The sequence below is a fragment of the Amblyraja radiata genome, chromosome 7 (genome assembly GCF_010909765.2).
Source record: "Amblyraja radiata isolate CabotCenter1 chromosome 7, sAmbRad1.1.pri, whole genome shotgun sequence".
NCBI lineage: Eukaryota > Metazoa > Chordata > Chondrichthyes > Rajiformes > Rajidae > Amblyraja > Amblyraja radiata.
The window spans coordinates 31,429,783-31,445,356 of record NC_045962.1 but is presented as its reverse complement, the minus strand read 5'-3'; the positions used below and the strand labels follow the sequence as shown (position 1 = coordinate 31,445,356).

Here is a 15,574-nt window from a genome sequence, read left to right as displayed (position 1 = left end):
GACCCAGAGTTCTGGAATAACTCAGAGGGTCAGGCAGCATCTCTGGAGAAAAAGGATAGGTGATGATTCGGACCCTGACCCACTGAGTTTAGTTTAGTTTACAGATACAGAATGGAAACAGGCCCTTTGGCCCACCGAGCCCTTGCCGATCAGCGATCACCCCGTACACTAATACTATGTTACACACTGGGGACAATTTACAAAGGCCAATTAACTTATGCACGTCTTTGGAATGTGGGAGGAAACCGGAGCAGCCGGGGAAAGCCCACGCGGTCACAGGGAGAACGTGCAAACTCTGTACAGACAGCACCCGTAGTCAGGTTCGAACCCAGGTCTGTAAGGCAGCAACTCTACCACTGCGTCACAATGCCGCTATACTCCAGCTACTGCCGTGTCTTTTGTTGTGTCTTTTTTTGTTGTAAAGCAGCATCCATCATGTCTAAAGATTAAATGAAGATCAAGGCAGAATTGCAACAATGATCAACTAGATGTAAAATCAGATCTTGACTAAATTTTATTTCGGACTTTCCCTTTTGTTTGCTAAATGGATCCATATTTCAAACAGTGCAGACTTCAGCAGCTGTCTTCACGAAATGAGCTGTAAACCAATTAAGGTTAATCACCATTCAAGTTAATTATGTGTGTAAAGGAAACATTCTCAATCAAGCAAATACTTTAGACTACAACCAAGGCTTTGTCCCTTACGAGAAACATACATCCCATTTATTCAACACCTTAATGACAGTTAGCTCCATAGTTAGCAAATAATCACTTTTTGAAACATCATTATCGTTATAATGAAGGAAAATATAGGACAACCAATGTATGTACATTGTTCTTTTACTAACAGCGAGGTATTAACCAGGTGATTGTTCAAACAGAGAACAGAACAGCACAGGAACAGGCCCTCTGGCCCACAATGTCCATGCCAAGATAAACTAATCTCCTCTGCTTGAACGTGATCCATTTCCCTCCATATCCATGCGCCTATCAAAAAGCCTATTTTACTTCGGAGTCACGTGAGTGACTACGTGAAGAACCCCGCCAGGACGCATGCGTGTCATATCGCTTTCACGCTTGCGAAACGACAGGCGGGGTGGAGCGTTCCCCCGCAGCGGTAAGTTTGAAACCGCGACCTGCAGGTAAGTGATTTACTCTGCGGTAGTTTTTGTTCCCGCGCTGTTTTTACACGGGGGGGGAAGCTGGACAAAATAGTGTCCACAAGTGCTGCGAGTAAAGCTGGCTGGGGAGGACCGCAAAGTTGCGGGAGCCAGCAGCAGCTGAAGGCACAAGCCCCGTAAGGGATCAGCTGTGCCGACTTTTGGTCCCGCGCCTGCCAGAACACCACGGCCGGGCGGGAGACTATTCAGATGGGGCCGTCGACTTTTGACAAGTCGAAAACGGCAGGAGGCGGGGTGGAACGACGTTCCCCCGTAGCGACAATTTAAACCCAGGACCTGCAGGTAAGAGCTGCGGTCTTTTTGTGTTTTCCCATGCTGATTACAGGTGGAGAAACCAACGGGCTGCGACAAAGCTGGTGGGCCAGCAGCGGCCAGCGACACTTGAATCACCTATAATGGGATCAGCTGTGCCCGATGTCACCTCCGCACCGGCCAGATCCACTCCGCGGCCGGGCGGTAAGGCAAGACAAAAAACCATCAAAGTCGTGGGCTCAGAGGAGTCCGACTTTGAGCAGCCGCGGGCGGCCAGCGACCGTGAGCGCTGGAGCCGGATGGAGCGGTGTGTGGAGCATTTGCTCCAACGTGACAGGCTCCGGGAGATGGAGTCGGGTCACAGTGGGCTCTATGGCAAACCCACAGCAGTACCTCTTGAAGGGCTGCACAGTGCTTCTACCTCATCAGAGGGGAGCACTGCGGGTCAGTTCTGGGCTGATCTGGAAGAGGGGTTCGCAGAAGAAAAGTCAAGTGTGCAGGGGGTGCAGGAACAAGAACACCTACTGGACATGGTGTCCAACTTCATACAGCCAGACTAGACTGGCCAAAACCTGGAGCAAAAGCTAGCTGCCAGTATAGACTATATGTCTCTAAACCAGCTACAAGAACAGGCTGTACTGGACACCACATCAAGACACCGATACTACTATTTGGAGGCAACCTATCGAAGCAAGTCAAGGAGCTCGATGAGGAAGCAAAAACCCTGGGACTAATAAAAGGGACTCCATCAAAAACCCACTACAGCCATAGACAGCACCCCTACGCACCCACCAGTAGAGCAAGACCGACTGGTGAAAGCTCGAAGGCCCGGTACACAAAACATGAGTCTTTTTTAGGCCATGGCCCAGGCCAGCCTTCCTGGAAAATACGCGGACCTCCAACGTCAACCAAACCACAAATCCAGACACCAGCGCATCAACATCAGCGAAGAACTTACAAAAAGAAGTAAACCTGCCACTGGTAACTATGGAGGTAGGTGGGTCTGGTTCCCTACAAAATACAGGGAGCATGGAGGTTGGGGGGGAGAATACACTCCTTTCTGAATGCATGGAGCAAAGGTGTAATTGAAAAAACCCAACACGAACCACTAGAATTCGTGTCCAATATATTTACCAAAAACAAAAAGATGGTGGTTGTCGCATCATCATAGATCTGACCAAATTGAATACATTTGTACAATATATTCATTTCAAAATGGAAACCTTTGTTACTGCTAAACAATTAATTTCCAAAGGTTACTTCATGGCCAGCATCGATTTAAAAGATGCTTACTATTCAGTGCCTATACGAGGTGACCACAGATGTTACTTAAAATTCAACTGGATGGGACAGCTCTGGCAGTATACAGCACTACCAAATGGGTTATCATCAGCCCCAGGCTGTTCACAAAAATTTTGGAACCAGCCCTAGCGTTTCTACGGAAACAAAAACACATGGTCATGGCATATCTAGATGACATACTTATTGTGGGCAAAACTTTGGAATTGGCCAAACAAACTGTAACAGCCACAAAACAGTTATTTGAAACTGGGGTTTATTATCCATCCAGTTAAATCTAAATTAACGCCTTCCACTACTATGGACTATTTGGGGTTCACAATTGACTCAGTTCACATGTCGGTGACTTTGCCAAAGGGAAAGGCTATAGACTTAATAGAGGCTTGCAATAACCTCATTGACATCAGTAACCGTCCATCAGATTGGTAGCAAAAGTAATTGACAAAATGGTGGCTGCTTTTCCAGCCACACAATTTGGACCTTTACATTACCAAAATTTACAGAGAGCAAAAATACAAGCACTCAAAATCAATGCTGGTCATTTTGACAGACCAATGCAGCTACCAATCAAAGCTATAATGGAACCAAAATGGTGGATAGATAACATTTGGCTTTGTTTCAATCCAATCATTGTCAGTAACCCTTATATGGTGCTACAAACTGATGCCAGTGCACTTGGTTGGGGTGCCACCAATTCCATCTCCAGCTGTGGAGGTAGATGGACTGCTCAGGAGGCATCATTATTACTAACACTGGGCATAAACTACCTGGAAATGTTGGGTGCATTCTGTGGCCTAAAGTCATATTGTACTGGGTCATATCACCAGCATGTTAGACTACAGATTGACAATACCACCGTGGTAGCATATATCAACCACATGGGTGGAAACAAATCGACATCATGTGACAATCTGGCTAATACAATTTGGCAGTGGTGTATCCAGAGAGATATTTGGATATCAGCTACTTACCTATCAGGTAAACTAAATTTAGTGGCAGACACCAGGTCACGCAAATTTAATGAAAACACCGAATGGATGTTGAATAAAAAGTATTTGCTGAAATTACAGCACGATATGGAACACCAGATATCGATCTATTCGCATCCAGGCTTAATCACCAGTTATCAAATTATGTTTCATGGGAACCAGACCCTGGGGCAGCGGCGACAGATGCATTTTCGCTGCATTGGGGGGGAAATTGTTTATTTATGCATTCCCTCCTTTCTGCCTCATCAGTCGGGTATTAAGGAAAATACAGCAGGACTCTGCGTCTGGTATTTTGGTAGTACCCGATTGGCCTACTCAACCATGGTTCCCAGTGATAATGAACATGGTATTAGAACCATGTATCACCATCCCGAATAGACCAGACTTGTTGGTTCATCCCGTAACAAGGGATAGCCACCCATGCCATAACTATTTGAATTTATTAATTTGTAGAGTTTTAAAAACACCTCTACTACAGCTGGGACTGACGGACCGAACAGTGAACATGATTTCGGCGGCCCAAAGACAGTCCACCAAAAAACAGTATCTGGTCTATATCAGGAAGTGGGAGATGTATTGTAACAAAAACAGCATCACCTACAGAGATATGAACATCCCGTCTGTTCTGGAATACCTGGCAGGCCTCCATTATGATGAGGGGCTCAGTTATAGTGCCATCAACTGCGCCAGAAGTGCCTTATCGACTTATCTATGGCAAGGAACAGAGCGTCACTCTGTTGGAACTCACCCACTGGTAACAAAACTTATGAGGGGAATTTTTAATACCAATCCCCCAAGAACCAGGTACTCCCAAATATGGGATGTGAGTATTGTCCTGAAGATGCTCAGGAATTGGTCTCCAGCAACAGCTCTGTCCCTACATAGACTGACATTAAAAACAGTCATGCTAATGGCATTGGTCACGGCACAAAGGGTACAGTCATTACATAAATTAAGACTGGACAACATGACTTCTTCATCTAAAAACGTTACGTTTCATATTTATGAATTAGTGAAACAGAACAGACAGGGATCAGCGGGCCTCAATATCGAATTTAGGTCTTACCTAACAGATGATCGTCTCTGTATAGTAAAACATTTGTCGTTATATATGGAGAAAATCATCAGAGGCAATGAGAAGGCACTTTTAGTCAGCCATAAGCAACCACACAAAAAAGTGTCGGTCCAGACCATCTCAAGATGGCTGAAACAGGTTCTAACACAGGCTGGGGTGGATACTAATATTTTAAATCTCATTCCACCAGGGCTGCAGCTACATCGGCAGCTATGCAGTTGGATGTACCAATGGACCAAACCCTCAAGGCAGCAGGATGGTCAGGGGAAAAAACATTCCAACTATTTTATCATAAACCAGTCATTAAACCTGGAACATTTGCAGAAACAATTTAAGTTCTGTAATTTAATTACCCCATAAATAGGGGTTATAATTTGTGTTAATAAATTCATGGATTTCAATGTCGGATTCATGTCTAAAATATGTTGACACAATTCCTCCTACAGTCATCAAGGCAGATGTGATGCATGGACTCGTTTCCACGGCATGAAATCACAGAGCTTTAAAATCTTCACGTAGTCACTCACGTGACTCCGAAGTAAAATAGTAAGATTAAACGAGAACTTACCTGTTTGAAGTTTGATCGTTATTTTATGAGGAGTAACGTTGAGGGATTACGTGCCCTCCGCTCCCACCCTTGATCATATACTTAACTGGTATCTCTTCTCTAATCTTACTATGTTCAGTCATTACAGTTATCTGTGATTTCACACCGCTGCTTTGAAGAATGACACGCATGCGTCCTGGCGGGGTTCTTCACGTAATCCCTCAACGTTACTCCTCATAAAATAACGATCAAACTTCAAACTGGTAAGTTCTCGTTTAATCTTACTATTAAATGCCCCTATCATATTTGCCCCCACCACCACTCCTAGCAGCGCCTTCCAGACACCCACCACTCTCTTTGTGATAAACTTGCCTGCACATCTCCTGTATACATTACCCCTCTCATCTCAAAGCTATGCCCTGTGAAGGTTTACAAGGATTAATCCTTGACAGTTCCATGCTGGGATAAAGATTCTGACTCTCTACCCTATCTGTGCTTCTCATCATTTTATGTACTTCTATCACGTCTCTTCTCGACATTCCAGAGAAAACAATCCACGTTTGTCTGATGTCTCCTTACAGGTAATACCGTCCATTCCAGGTCAGGCAACATTCTGGTAAACCTCTTCTGCACCCTCTCTAAAGTTCCCACATCCTTCCTGTTTTCGTTCTATCAATGCTGTGCAAGAATAAGGATTATGTTCGGGGCGGCACAATGGCACAGTGGAAAAGTCTGGTGTCTTACAACGCCAGAGACCTGGGTTCGATCCTGACTATGGGTGCTGTCTATACGGAGGTTGCAAGTTCCCCCTGTGACCACTTGTGTTTTTTTACTGGGTGCTTGGTTTCTTCCCACACTCCAAAGACTTGCAGGTTTGTAGGTTAATTGGCCTTGGTAAAATTGTAAATTGTCGCTAGTGTGTAGGATAGTGCTCGTGCACAGGAGATCGCTGGTCGGCATGGACTCGTTGGGCCGAAGGGCCTGTTTCCACACTGTATCTCTCTAAAGAATCATTTAATCATTGAAGCTCTCTGGTAGATGTCAACATTGAGTGAGCAAAGTACTGCAGAGTTTGCTTGGGATTTTTAAATCACGTCTCTGGAGTGGGACTGGAGCCCACGGAGCTAAATTTAACCTGGAGGTAATAAAACGGCCACATTCTTTACATCCACGGCTTGCATGCCATATGTCAAACTTTGTGCATGATTGTGATTGTTCCCACAGCAGTTTTAAAAACATTTATGAGGTACTTTTGAGGGCAAAAAAAAGTAGCGGTAAAACAATCTGGATGAAAGATTACACAGTGAAATAAATAAAAATAACATCAGTTCACTCAGGATTTAGCAAGTTCAGCTGTATGTGACGGGTCTTAAGTCTAACAAAGCAAACTACAAAGATATGAGATATGAGCGTATTGGCAGCTAGGCAAAACATATTAATAAGGGCTGCTCAGTGGCGCAGCAATAGAGTTGCTGCCTTACAGTGCCAGACAGCCGGGTTCAATCCTGACTACAGGTGCTGCCTGTACAGAGTTTGTACGTTCTCCCTATAACCGCGTGGGTTTTCGCTGGGTGCTTCGGTTTCCTCCCACATTGCAAGGTTTGTAGGTTAACTAGCTTCTATTAGTCCCTAATATGTAGGATATCGACACAGGCTCGGTGAACCGAAGGGCCTGTTTCCGCACTGTTTCTCTAACAGGTATATCTCAGTACATGTGACAATAAACTAAATAAGCAAGCATTGGTTAATAATTAAATTAATTTACACTTATCTGGAAATAAGTATTCTTTTAAAGTGCAGAGAAGCATTAGTGGGGGGAAATGGGCCAAGTATAACCAACGTGAAATTTAAAAAAGTATCACATCAAAGGGAAAATCTTATGTTGTTGCCAAAAACAAGAGAGCCTGAGGATTAGGAAAAAAATAGAATTCAATAAAGAACAAAGACTTTGATAAGGAAAAGTAAAGTAGAATATGTGCGAAATCAAATGTGTAACATAAAAATAAACCATGAAAACTTTGATAGATGTGTATAAAGGGATAGCTTAGTTCATTAATGCAGTCTTGCTAAATGAATAAAGAGACATAATTTTGGGATTTAAAGAAATTGAGAAAAATGATGCTCCAGAGCGGCACTGCCTTACAGTGCCAGATACCCGGTTTCCATCCTGACTACGGGTGCTATCTGTATGGAGTTTATATCTTCTCTCTGTGACCACTTGGGTTTTCTCTGGGTGCGCCGGTTTCCTCCCACACTCCAAAGGTGTGCAGGTTTGTAGGTTAATTGGCTTTGGTAAAAATTGTAAATTGTCCCTAGTGTGTAGGATAGTGCTGGTGTACAGGGTGATCGCTGGTCGGCACAGATGAGGTGGGCCGAAGGGCCTGTTTCTGCGCTAAATCTCTAAACTAAACTAAAAGAGAGTGATACAAGCCAAGAATTGATCAAATTAATTGAAGGGTACAATATGGAAACAGGCCTTTCAGACCACTGTGTCCAAGTCGACCATCGATCACCCATTCACTCTAATTCTATGTTATCCCACTTTCATACCCACTTCCTACACACTAGGAGCAAGTTATAGAGACAAATTAACCTACAAACCCGCACGTCTTTGGGATGTGGGAGGAAACCAGAGCACCTGCAGGAAACCCACACAATCACAGGGAGAACATACAAACTCCACACACACAGTTACCTGAGGTCAGGCGCTGTGAGGAAGCGGCTCTACTAGCTGCGCAACTGTGTCACCCTTCAGAGTGAATGAAGAGATAAGAATTAGCATTAAAAAAAACGCTGCCTAAATTAATGGGACAGAAATCCAAGATGTGGTCCAAAGTGCCTGTCTCGTGTTGTATCTCTAAACTGAAGGAAACTAAACAAAGGCAGAGCAGAAGCAAGAGGATCCCTCTTCTACTTCTTGTCAGAAATATTAAAGCTCAGTTCTGCAGCAATATGTTTCTACTGAGCCACACGACATTAACTGTGGTGGCCAGAATAATATAGAGGGTCTTAGAGTCAGGAAAACGGCGCCTTCAGCCCAACTTGCACATGCCGACCAAGATGCCCATCTACGCTCGTTCCATATCCATGTAAATTTTTCCTATCCATGTACCTGTCCAAATATCTTTTATAAGTCTATTAGAACACAAAGTGCTGGAATAACTCAGCAGGTCTGGCAGTATGGCTGGGGGAAATGGCTAGGCGACGATTCAGGTCAAGACCAATTTGAAGAAGGCTACCTTTTTTACACAAAGGGTGGTGGTGGGTCTGTGGAACGAGCAGTCGGAGTACGTATTTGAGGCAGGTACTATCGTACGGTTTAAAGGACATTTGGACAGGTACATGGATAGGACAGGTTTAGAGGGATATGGACCAAGGTATGGACTTTATGACTCTATCCAGGTTCTTTAGAGATACTGCCTGACCTGCTGAGTTACTCCAGCACTTTGGGTCCTTCTGCGTATTAACCAGCATCTACAGTTCCTTGTATCTACCTATCTTTTAAATGTTGTTACGGTCCAAATACATCTGCTATTTTTATTACACTTCTGGAATCTGATTCCGATACAGTGCATTTTCGTTAAGAGGACTGGAAAAGCCCAATATCATGCCGTGTAAGTGTATTTTAGCTGAGTATGTTCTAGGCGGGCCACGCAATGCAGGAAACAGACATGCAATGACTTATCCATCAAGTAAGTTAGAGTAGCCTGAAGGAACACTCCTGCGGTTTGCTGGCATCAGACGAGAATGAGTCAACGCATTTTGGCACACTGCTTCTCTTTAAACTCTGATAATATCCCCAATATGCCTCAAATCACTGCTGTATTTTCCAGCGTTTGACTTTTCCAGTAGTTCTGTACCATTAGAAAGCTCTCCCAAACTGCCACTGTTTTACGGACTTCTTCATGGCAAGAGGCACAATCTTAATCAAGATTTCGTACAGCTATTCGCTTCCAGCTGTTTCACAAATCTGATTTCCTCCCAGTGCAGCTCAGTTTAATGGATTCAGATGGTCACCCATAAGTTGACTGCCTTCAAACTCTGGCTCACCTATCTTAATTGTAGCGTTATCCTTGGAGCACAGGAGGATGAGGGGTGATCTGATCGAGGCACACATTATCATGAAAGGATAGATTGGGTAAATGCACAGTCTTTAATGAAGAGCAGGGGAATCCTACAGTAGGGCAATCGAGAACCAGAGGACATAGGTTTACGGTGAGGGGGGAAAAATGTAATAGGAACCCGAGGGGTAACTTTTTTTATATAAAAGACGGTGGGTGTATGGAACAAGTTGCTGGAGTAGGTAGCTGAGGGAGGAACTATCACAACATTTAGGAAACATTTAAAAAGGTACATGGATAAGGTAGGTTTCGAGGGATATGGGCCAAACGCGGGCAGGTGGGACTAATGTAGAGGAGCATGTTGGTCAACGTGGGCAAGTTGGGCCGAAGGATCAGTTTTCACGCTGTATGACTCTATGACTCGGAGCATTACCAGCACTGTGAATAATACAAATTTACAAGTGAAGGAATTGAGACCCAGGAATTGTATTATGTTGCGTAATACTCTGATGCATTAATTTCCAATTAATCAAAAGTTAATCATGAGTAGGAAATCAGTACGGTAACTAAGACATCAGCGAGTTCCCCCAGGTTATACAATCATCCATTACGTTAAGTCATGGAGGGGTCCAGACACATACAATGTGATACAACAGGCTGTAAAACATGCCTGGGCACCACCTCCATGATGCTGAATAATGCAGGAAATGGGCCATGGACATTCAGTTCCTTATCCTCACCAAACCTGGTGGATATTCAGAAACTGGTCATAGAGTCATACAGTGTGGAAACACTCCCATCACCCCAACTTGCCCACACCGACCAACATGTCCCATCCACACTATTGCCACCAGTCTGCGTTGGTCGGCGTGGGCAAGTTGGACTGAAGGGCCTGTTTCCTTGCTGTGTGACTCTATGACTCTAAATCCATAGCTCCCAGAAAGTGGTGATGAAAGAGGAGTGGTAAAGAAGGCATACGGTAGACTTGCTTTCATCGGTCGTGGCAGTGAAGACAGTGAATGTAAATGATAAGATCAAGGCCCCTACCATCAATACAACAGAATCAGAGAGATGTGTGGATGCAGATGCTTCTTTACACCGAGGAAAGTCACAAAATGCTGGAGTAAAACTCAGCGGGTCAGGCGGCATCTCTGGAGAAATAGGATGGGTGACGTTTTGGGCCTAGACCCTGCTTCAGACTGAGAGTCAGGGGATAGGGAAATTAGAGACCCTGTACAGGTACAGAACAAATCATAGCCGGCACCAATGGCCAAAGAACCCACAATGGTTTGTTGTTGGCTGTGGAGGAGGGGATAATGAGACAGTACGAACAGTAAAGGATGACGAGAGTGGGGGAGGGACTGAGAGAGAGGGAATGCAAGGGTTACTTGAAATTAGAGAAATCAATATTCATACTGCTGGGTTCTGTGCTAGAGTTTAAGGATAACGGAGGTTGGGATTGAAGTTGGTTCTCTGGCGTTGTGAGGCAGTGGTTCTATCAGCTGCACCGTCAAATAATGTTACAAAAGCAGCTCGTATTTAGTTGCCAATGGGAGATCACGTTGTTATCATTGTAAATCCTGTCCTTGCTGATAAAATGGAAGAGTTCAGTCATGAGCTTACCGTAAGGTTGAGTGCCTGGAAGACCGTGACAAACTATTCCCAACGGGTGATGGTAGAATACTGCCCCGGTGTAAATCCTCAATGGAGCGGCTCCACGGTTTATTCTTGTCCATTGCATTCTCCACGTTATTCTCCACACTTTCATAATCAAACCTGAACACGTTTTGGAACAAAACACATTGCTTATTCGTCACATGGCCACCATCAATATGCGGAAGACCATCAATCTTATATTCCATATTGTATGGAAAAAGTTGCCCCTCAGGTTCCTATTAAATCTTTCCCCTCTCACCATAAACCCATGTTCTCTGGTTCTTGATTCCCCTACTCCGGGTAAAAGACTCTGTGCATTCACCCTATCTATTCCCTCATGATCTTATACAACTCTGTAAGATCACCCCTCAGCCTCCTGCGCTCCAAGGAATAAAGTCCTAGCCACTAGTCTGTTGATACAACATGTACAATCTAATCAAGCAGATAGAACGAGCTGCCAGGGTAAGTAGTTGAGGCAGTTACCTTAACAGCACTTTCAACATGGATCATAGAACAGTACAGCACAAGAACAGGCTCTTCGGCCCACAATGTCTGTGCCGAACATAATGCCAAGAGTAACACTAATCAGCCTGCATATAATCCATATCCCTCCATTCCCTGCATATATATATGTGTACATATATATATATATGTTCAAGAAGGAACTGCAGATGCTGGAAAATCGAAGATAAAATCGAAGGTAAAATCGAAGGAAAATCGAAGGTGGTCTGAAGAAGGGTTTTGGCCCGAAAGGTTGCCTATTTCCTGCCGCACCCGCTGAGTTTCTCCAGCATTTTTGTCTACCATATATATATATGTACACCTCTCCAAAAGCACTTGCAATAGACTTGGTCAGATACATGGATAGGAAAGATTTAGAGGGATATGGGCCAAAGGCAGGCAAATGGGTCTAGCTTAGATGGAGCATCTTGGGCGGCAAGGACAAGTTGGGCTGAAGGCTATGCTTCTGTGCTGTATGACAGTGTTAACACGCAGTGAAATACATTGCTTTTTCACTTTACATGATATCAAATATAAATTATGCAAACATAAACATTATAGTCATGTGCACTACAAGAGGAGAGAGTGAAAACATCTGCATCTTATAAATCAAGTACAGATTACTTGTATGGGCAGATTTAAACCAGCGCTTGTAAGGGCAAAACAAGTTTTTGTTGCACCTCTTCCAAACATATGACAAAACATGCATTTAGCAAGAACTGTTCTGAATTAATCAGATCAACAAACACACCCTGTTAAAACATTCAGCAAATTGAGATACTATTTTTTTCACAAGCATTTTTAGGACATAGTACCCTTAGAACATGGAACATTGAATAAAACAGACCCCTCACCCCACAATGTCCATGCCAAACATGGTGCCATGTTAAACAAATCTCCTCTTCCTGCATGTGATCGTATCACTCCATTCTCTGTATATCCATGTGCCTATCTCTGTATATCCATGTGCATTCTTAAATGCCACTATCTTATCCGCCTCTCCCACCACTCCTGGCCATGCATTCCGGGCACCCACCACTCTGCAAAAACATTGCTCCGCACATCTCCTTTAAACTTTGCCCCTTTCATCTTAAAGCTACGCCCTCTTGGCTTTGACGTTTCCACCTTGGAAAAATGGTTCTGCCTAGCCTATTTATGCCTCTCATAATTGTATATACTTCCAACAGGTCTCCCCTCAACTGCAAACCGTCCAGAGAAAGCAATCCCAGTTTGTCTAATCTCACTTTCAGTGAAATCAATGCAACTTTGTCCAACCTCTCCTTGTAGCTAACACCCTCTAATCCAGACAGCATTGTGGTAAACTGCCTCTGCACCCTCTCCAAAGCCTCCTCATTCTTACTGTAATGGGGGTGACCTCAACTGCAGACTATTATTTTATCCTATAAGAAGAGCTCACTGTTGTTGGAAACATAATTTCATTAAAGTAATTGCTTGTGCTCATTAAGTACAGGAAAACTAGCAAATTATTTTTATTCTGAAGAAGGGTCCTGACCCGAAACATCACCTATCGATGTTCTCCAGAGGTGCTGCCAGACCTACTGATTTACTCCAGCACTTTGTGTCTTTTTTTATTGCGAACCAGCATCTGCAGTTCCTTGTATCCATGGATTTTTTTGGAATCTCTTAACCACTGTTTATCCACCTTAAAAGAAAGAGGGGAAGAAGCGGACCAGAGGGCCCAGCCTCAGAATAAAAGGAGGTATGTTTAAAAATGAGATGAGGAGGAATTTCTTTAGCCAGAGGGTGGTGAATCTGTGGAATTTATTGCCACAGACGGCTGTGGAAGCCATTATTGGGTATTTTTAAGGTGGAGATTGACAGATTATTGATTAGTTTAGTTTAGTTTAGTTTATTTTTGTCACGTGTATCGAGGTACAATGAAAAGTTTTGTTTGTGTGCTATTTAGCCCGTAAAAATACTATACATGATTACAATCCATTACAAGCCATTAGCAGTGACCAGATATAGGATAAAGGTTGCAACATTGACTGCAAAATAAAGTCAGATTAAAGATAGTGCAAAGTTCTCCAATGAGGTAGATGGATGGTTAGGACTACTCTCTAGTTGGTGATTGAATGGTTCAGTTGCCAGATAACAGCTGGGAAGAAACTGTTCCTGAATCTGGAGGTGTGCGGCTTCACACTTCTGTACCTCTTGCCTGATGGGAGAGGGGAGAAGAGAGAAGAGTGAGACTGATTCTTGATAATGCTGCTGGCCTTGCCAAGGCAGCGTGAGGTGTAGATGGAGACAATGGAAGGGAGGTGGTTTGTGTGATGGTCAGGGCTGCATCTACAACTTTCTACGATTTCTTAGTAAGTGTGTCAAGGGTTATGGGAAGAAGGCAGGGCAATGGGGTTGAGAAGGAAAGCCATGATTGAATGGTTGGGGTGGAAGATTGCAACCTTCACGTGGTCCACCCTGTTTGGACTAATGCAATCAACTCGACGTGCACAAATGGAAGATCAAATAGAACAAGTTGTCCAACAACTTTAGGCTGTGCACGCCACACGAAAGAAGAAGAAGATGATTGAATGGCGGAGTAGACTCGCTGCGCCAAATGGTCTTATTCTGCTCCTATGCCTTATAAAGAAACAAGTTCAAAGCTGTATTATTACACTAGGCCACTAACGTCACTTTTAATGGGACTGTATCCAGTACTGGATTCTAAATTTTGCATACAAACAATTTACTGGTTAGTGATCAAAAAGATACTTACGTCACTGCGCACTGTGCGAACGAGAGGTACTCCACCAGTATGTCCAGGCCTTGATTCTCTTCATTCAAAAACTCTCTCACCCAACTGTGGAAGAACAAATGCGCATATTGTAAGAGCACATGTAGCTTAAAAAAAAACTAGCAATTTAAGCCAAAACAAAATAGTTAATCTTGGCCAAGTATCCCATAAATATGGTACAAACAAGATATAACCCTAACCCCTCATCCCCCCCCTCCCCCAAACCCCAGCTTGAAGCACAGCTTCTCATACACTATTAAAAGTCTGAGCGCGGCAGCAGAAGCAGCTTTAGTGCAACAGGACAAAATATCAGAAGAGAGTAAATTATTTATTTTTCCATTTGCAGCACAAGTGGGGTTACCAGGGGAAAAGAAGAATCCCACATCTGGTAGCACTTGGCTAGATGTGAAATTCCAGCACAGCCAGCCAGGAGATTTAGCCCCAGACAATAAGGGAAATGAAATTTCAAGAGAGTGGGAGAGAGTCTTGGATAAACCTCTTGCAGACAAGTTACAAAAATGGTGTTTACTTTACAACAAAACCGGCATATTTCTTGGATTTAGCAATGCCTGGAAGTTCTCATTAATTATGCGCACACAGGAAACACAGCGCACATGTTACTGGGCAGTTTTGTGGGCATTGTTCTGACAAGATTGCTGATTTTGACATTTATTTAAAAAAACACGGCGATTGTTTCACATAGAACAGTGCAGCACAGGAACAGGCCCTTCGGCCCACAATATCCACGACGGATGTTGTTGTCAGGTTAAACTAATCTCCTCTGCCTGCAGATTCCTTGCATATCCTTTAGACTTTACTTTAGACTTTAGAGATACAGTGCGGACTTTGCACTAACTCGGGTTCAATCTCGATTGAACACGGGTGCTGTCTGTATAGAGTTTGTACGTTCTCCCTGTGACCGCTTAGATTTTCTATGGGTGCTCCAGTTTCCTCCCACATTCCAAAGATATACAGGTTTGTAATTTAATTGGCTTTGGTAAAGATTGTAAATTGTCCCTAGCATGTAGGATAGTGTTAGTATATGAGGATCGCTTGTCGGCACAGACTTGAAGGGGCTGTTTCCGCCTTGTATCTCCAAACTAAACTAAACTTTTCTGCCCATGGAGCAAATCTTTCCCCCCGTCGAGACAACATTTCTTTATTTCAGCACCTACAACATCTTAGGAAAGCTCCATTAAATCGGCCTCCTTTCCCGTTACCTCCCTCTGAGACTATGTTGTGCCTCATAATCATAAAG

The 15,574-nt window shown here is 43.7% G+C and overlaps 1 protein-coding gene across 8 annotated transcripts in view; it reads right to left on the bottom strand.

Annotated features, from left to right (window-relative positions):
* fmnl2 (formin like 2) overlaps positions 1–15,574 on the bottom strand; it is a 225,478-nt gene that overhangs the window by 61,628 nt on the left and 148,276 nt on the right. For all 8 annotated transcript variants that reach the window (XR_004412570.1, XM_033024045.1, XM_033024048.1 and 5 more), the window contains exons 5-6: positions 14,299–14,382; positions 11,028–11,180 (exon numbers count right to left, since the gene is read on the bottom strand). Coding sequence is in view for 7 of the 8 variants with exons in the window: in XM_033024045.1 (XP_032879936.1) it covers positions 11,028–11,180; positions 14,299–14,382 (237 nt within the window). In the remaining variant the exon portion in view is untranslated. The remainder of the gene's footprint in view (positions 1–11,027; positions 11,181–14,298; positions 14,383–15,574) is intronic.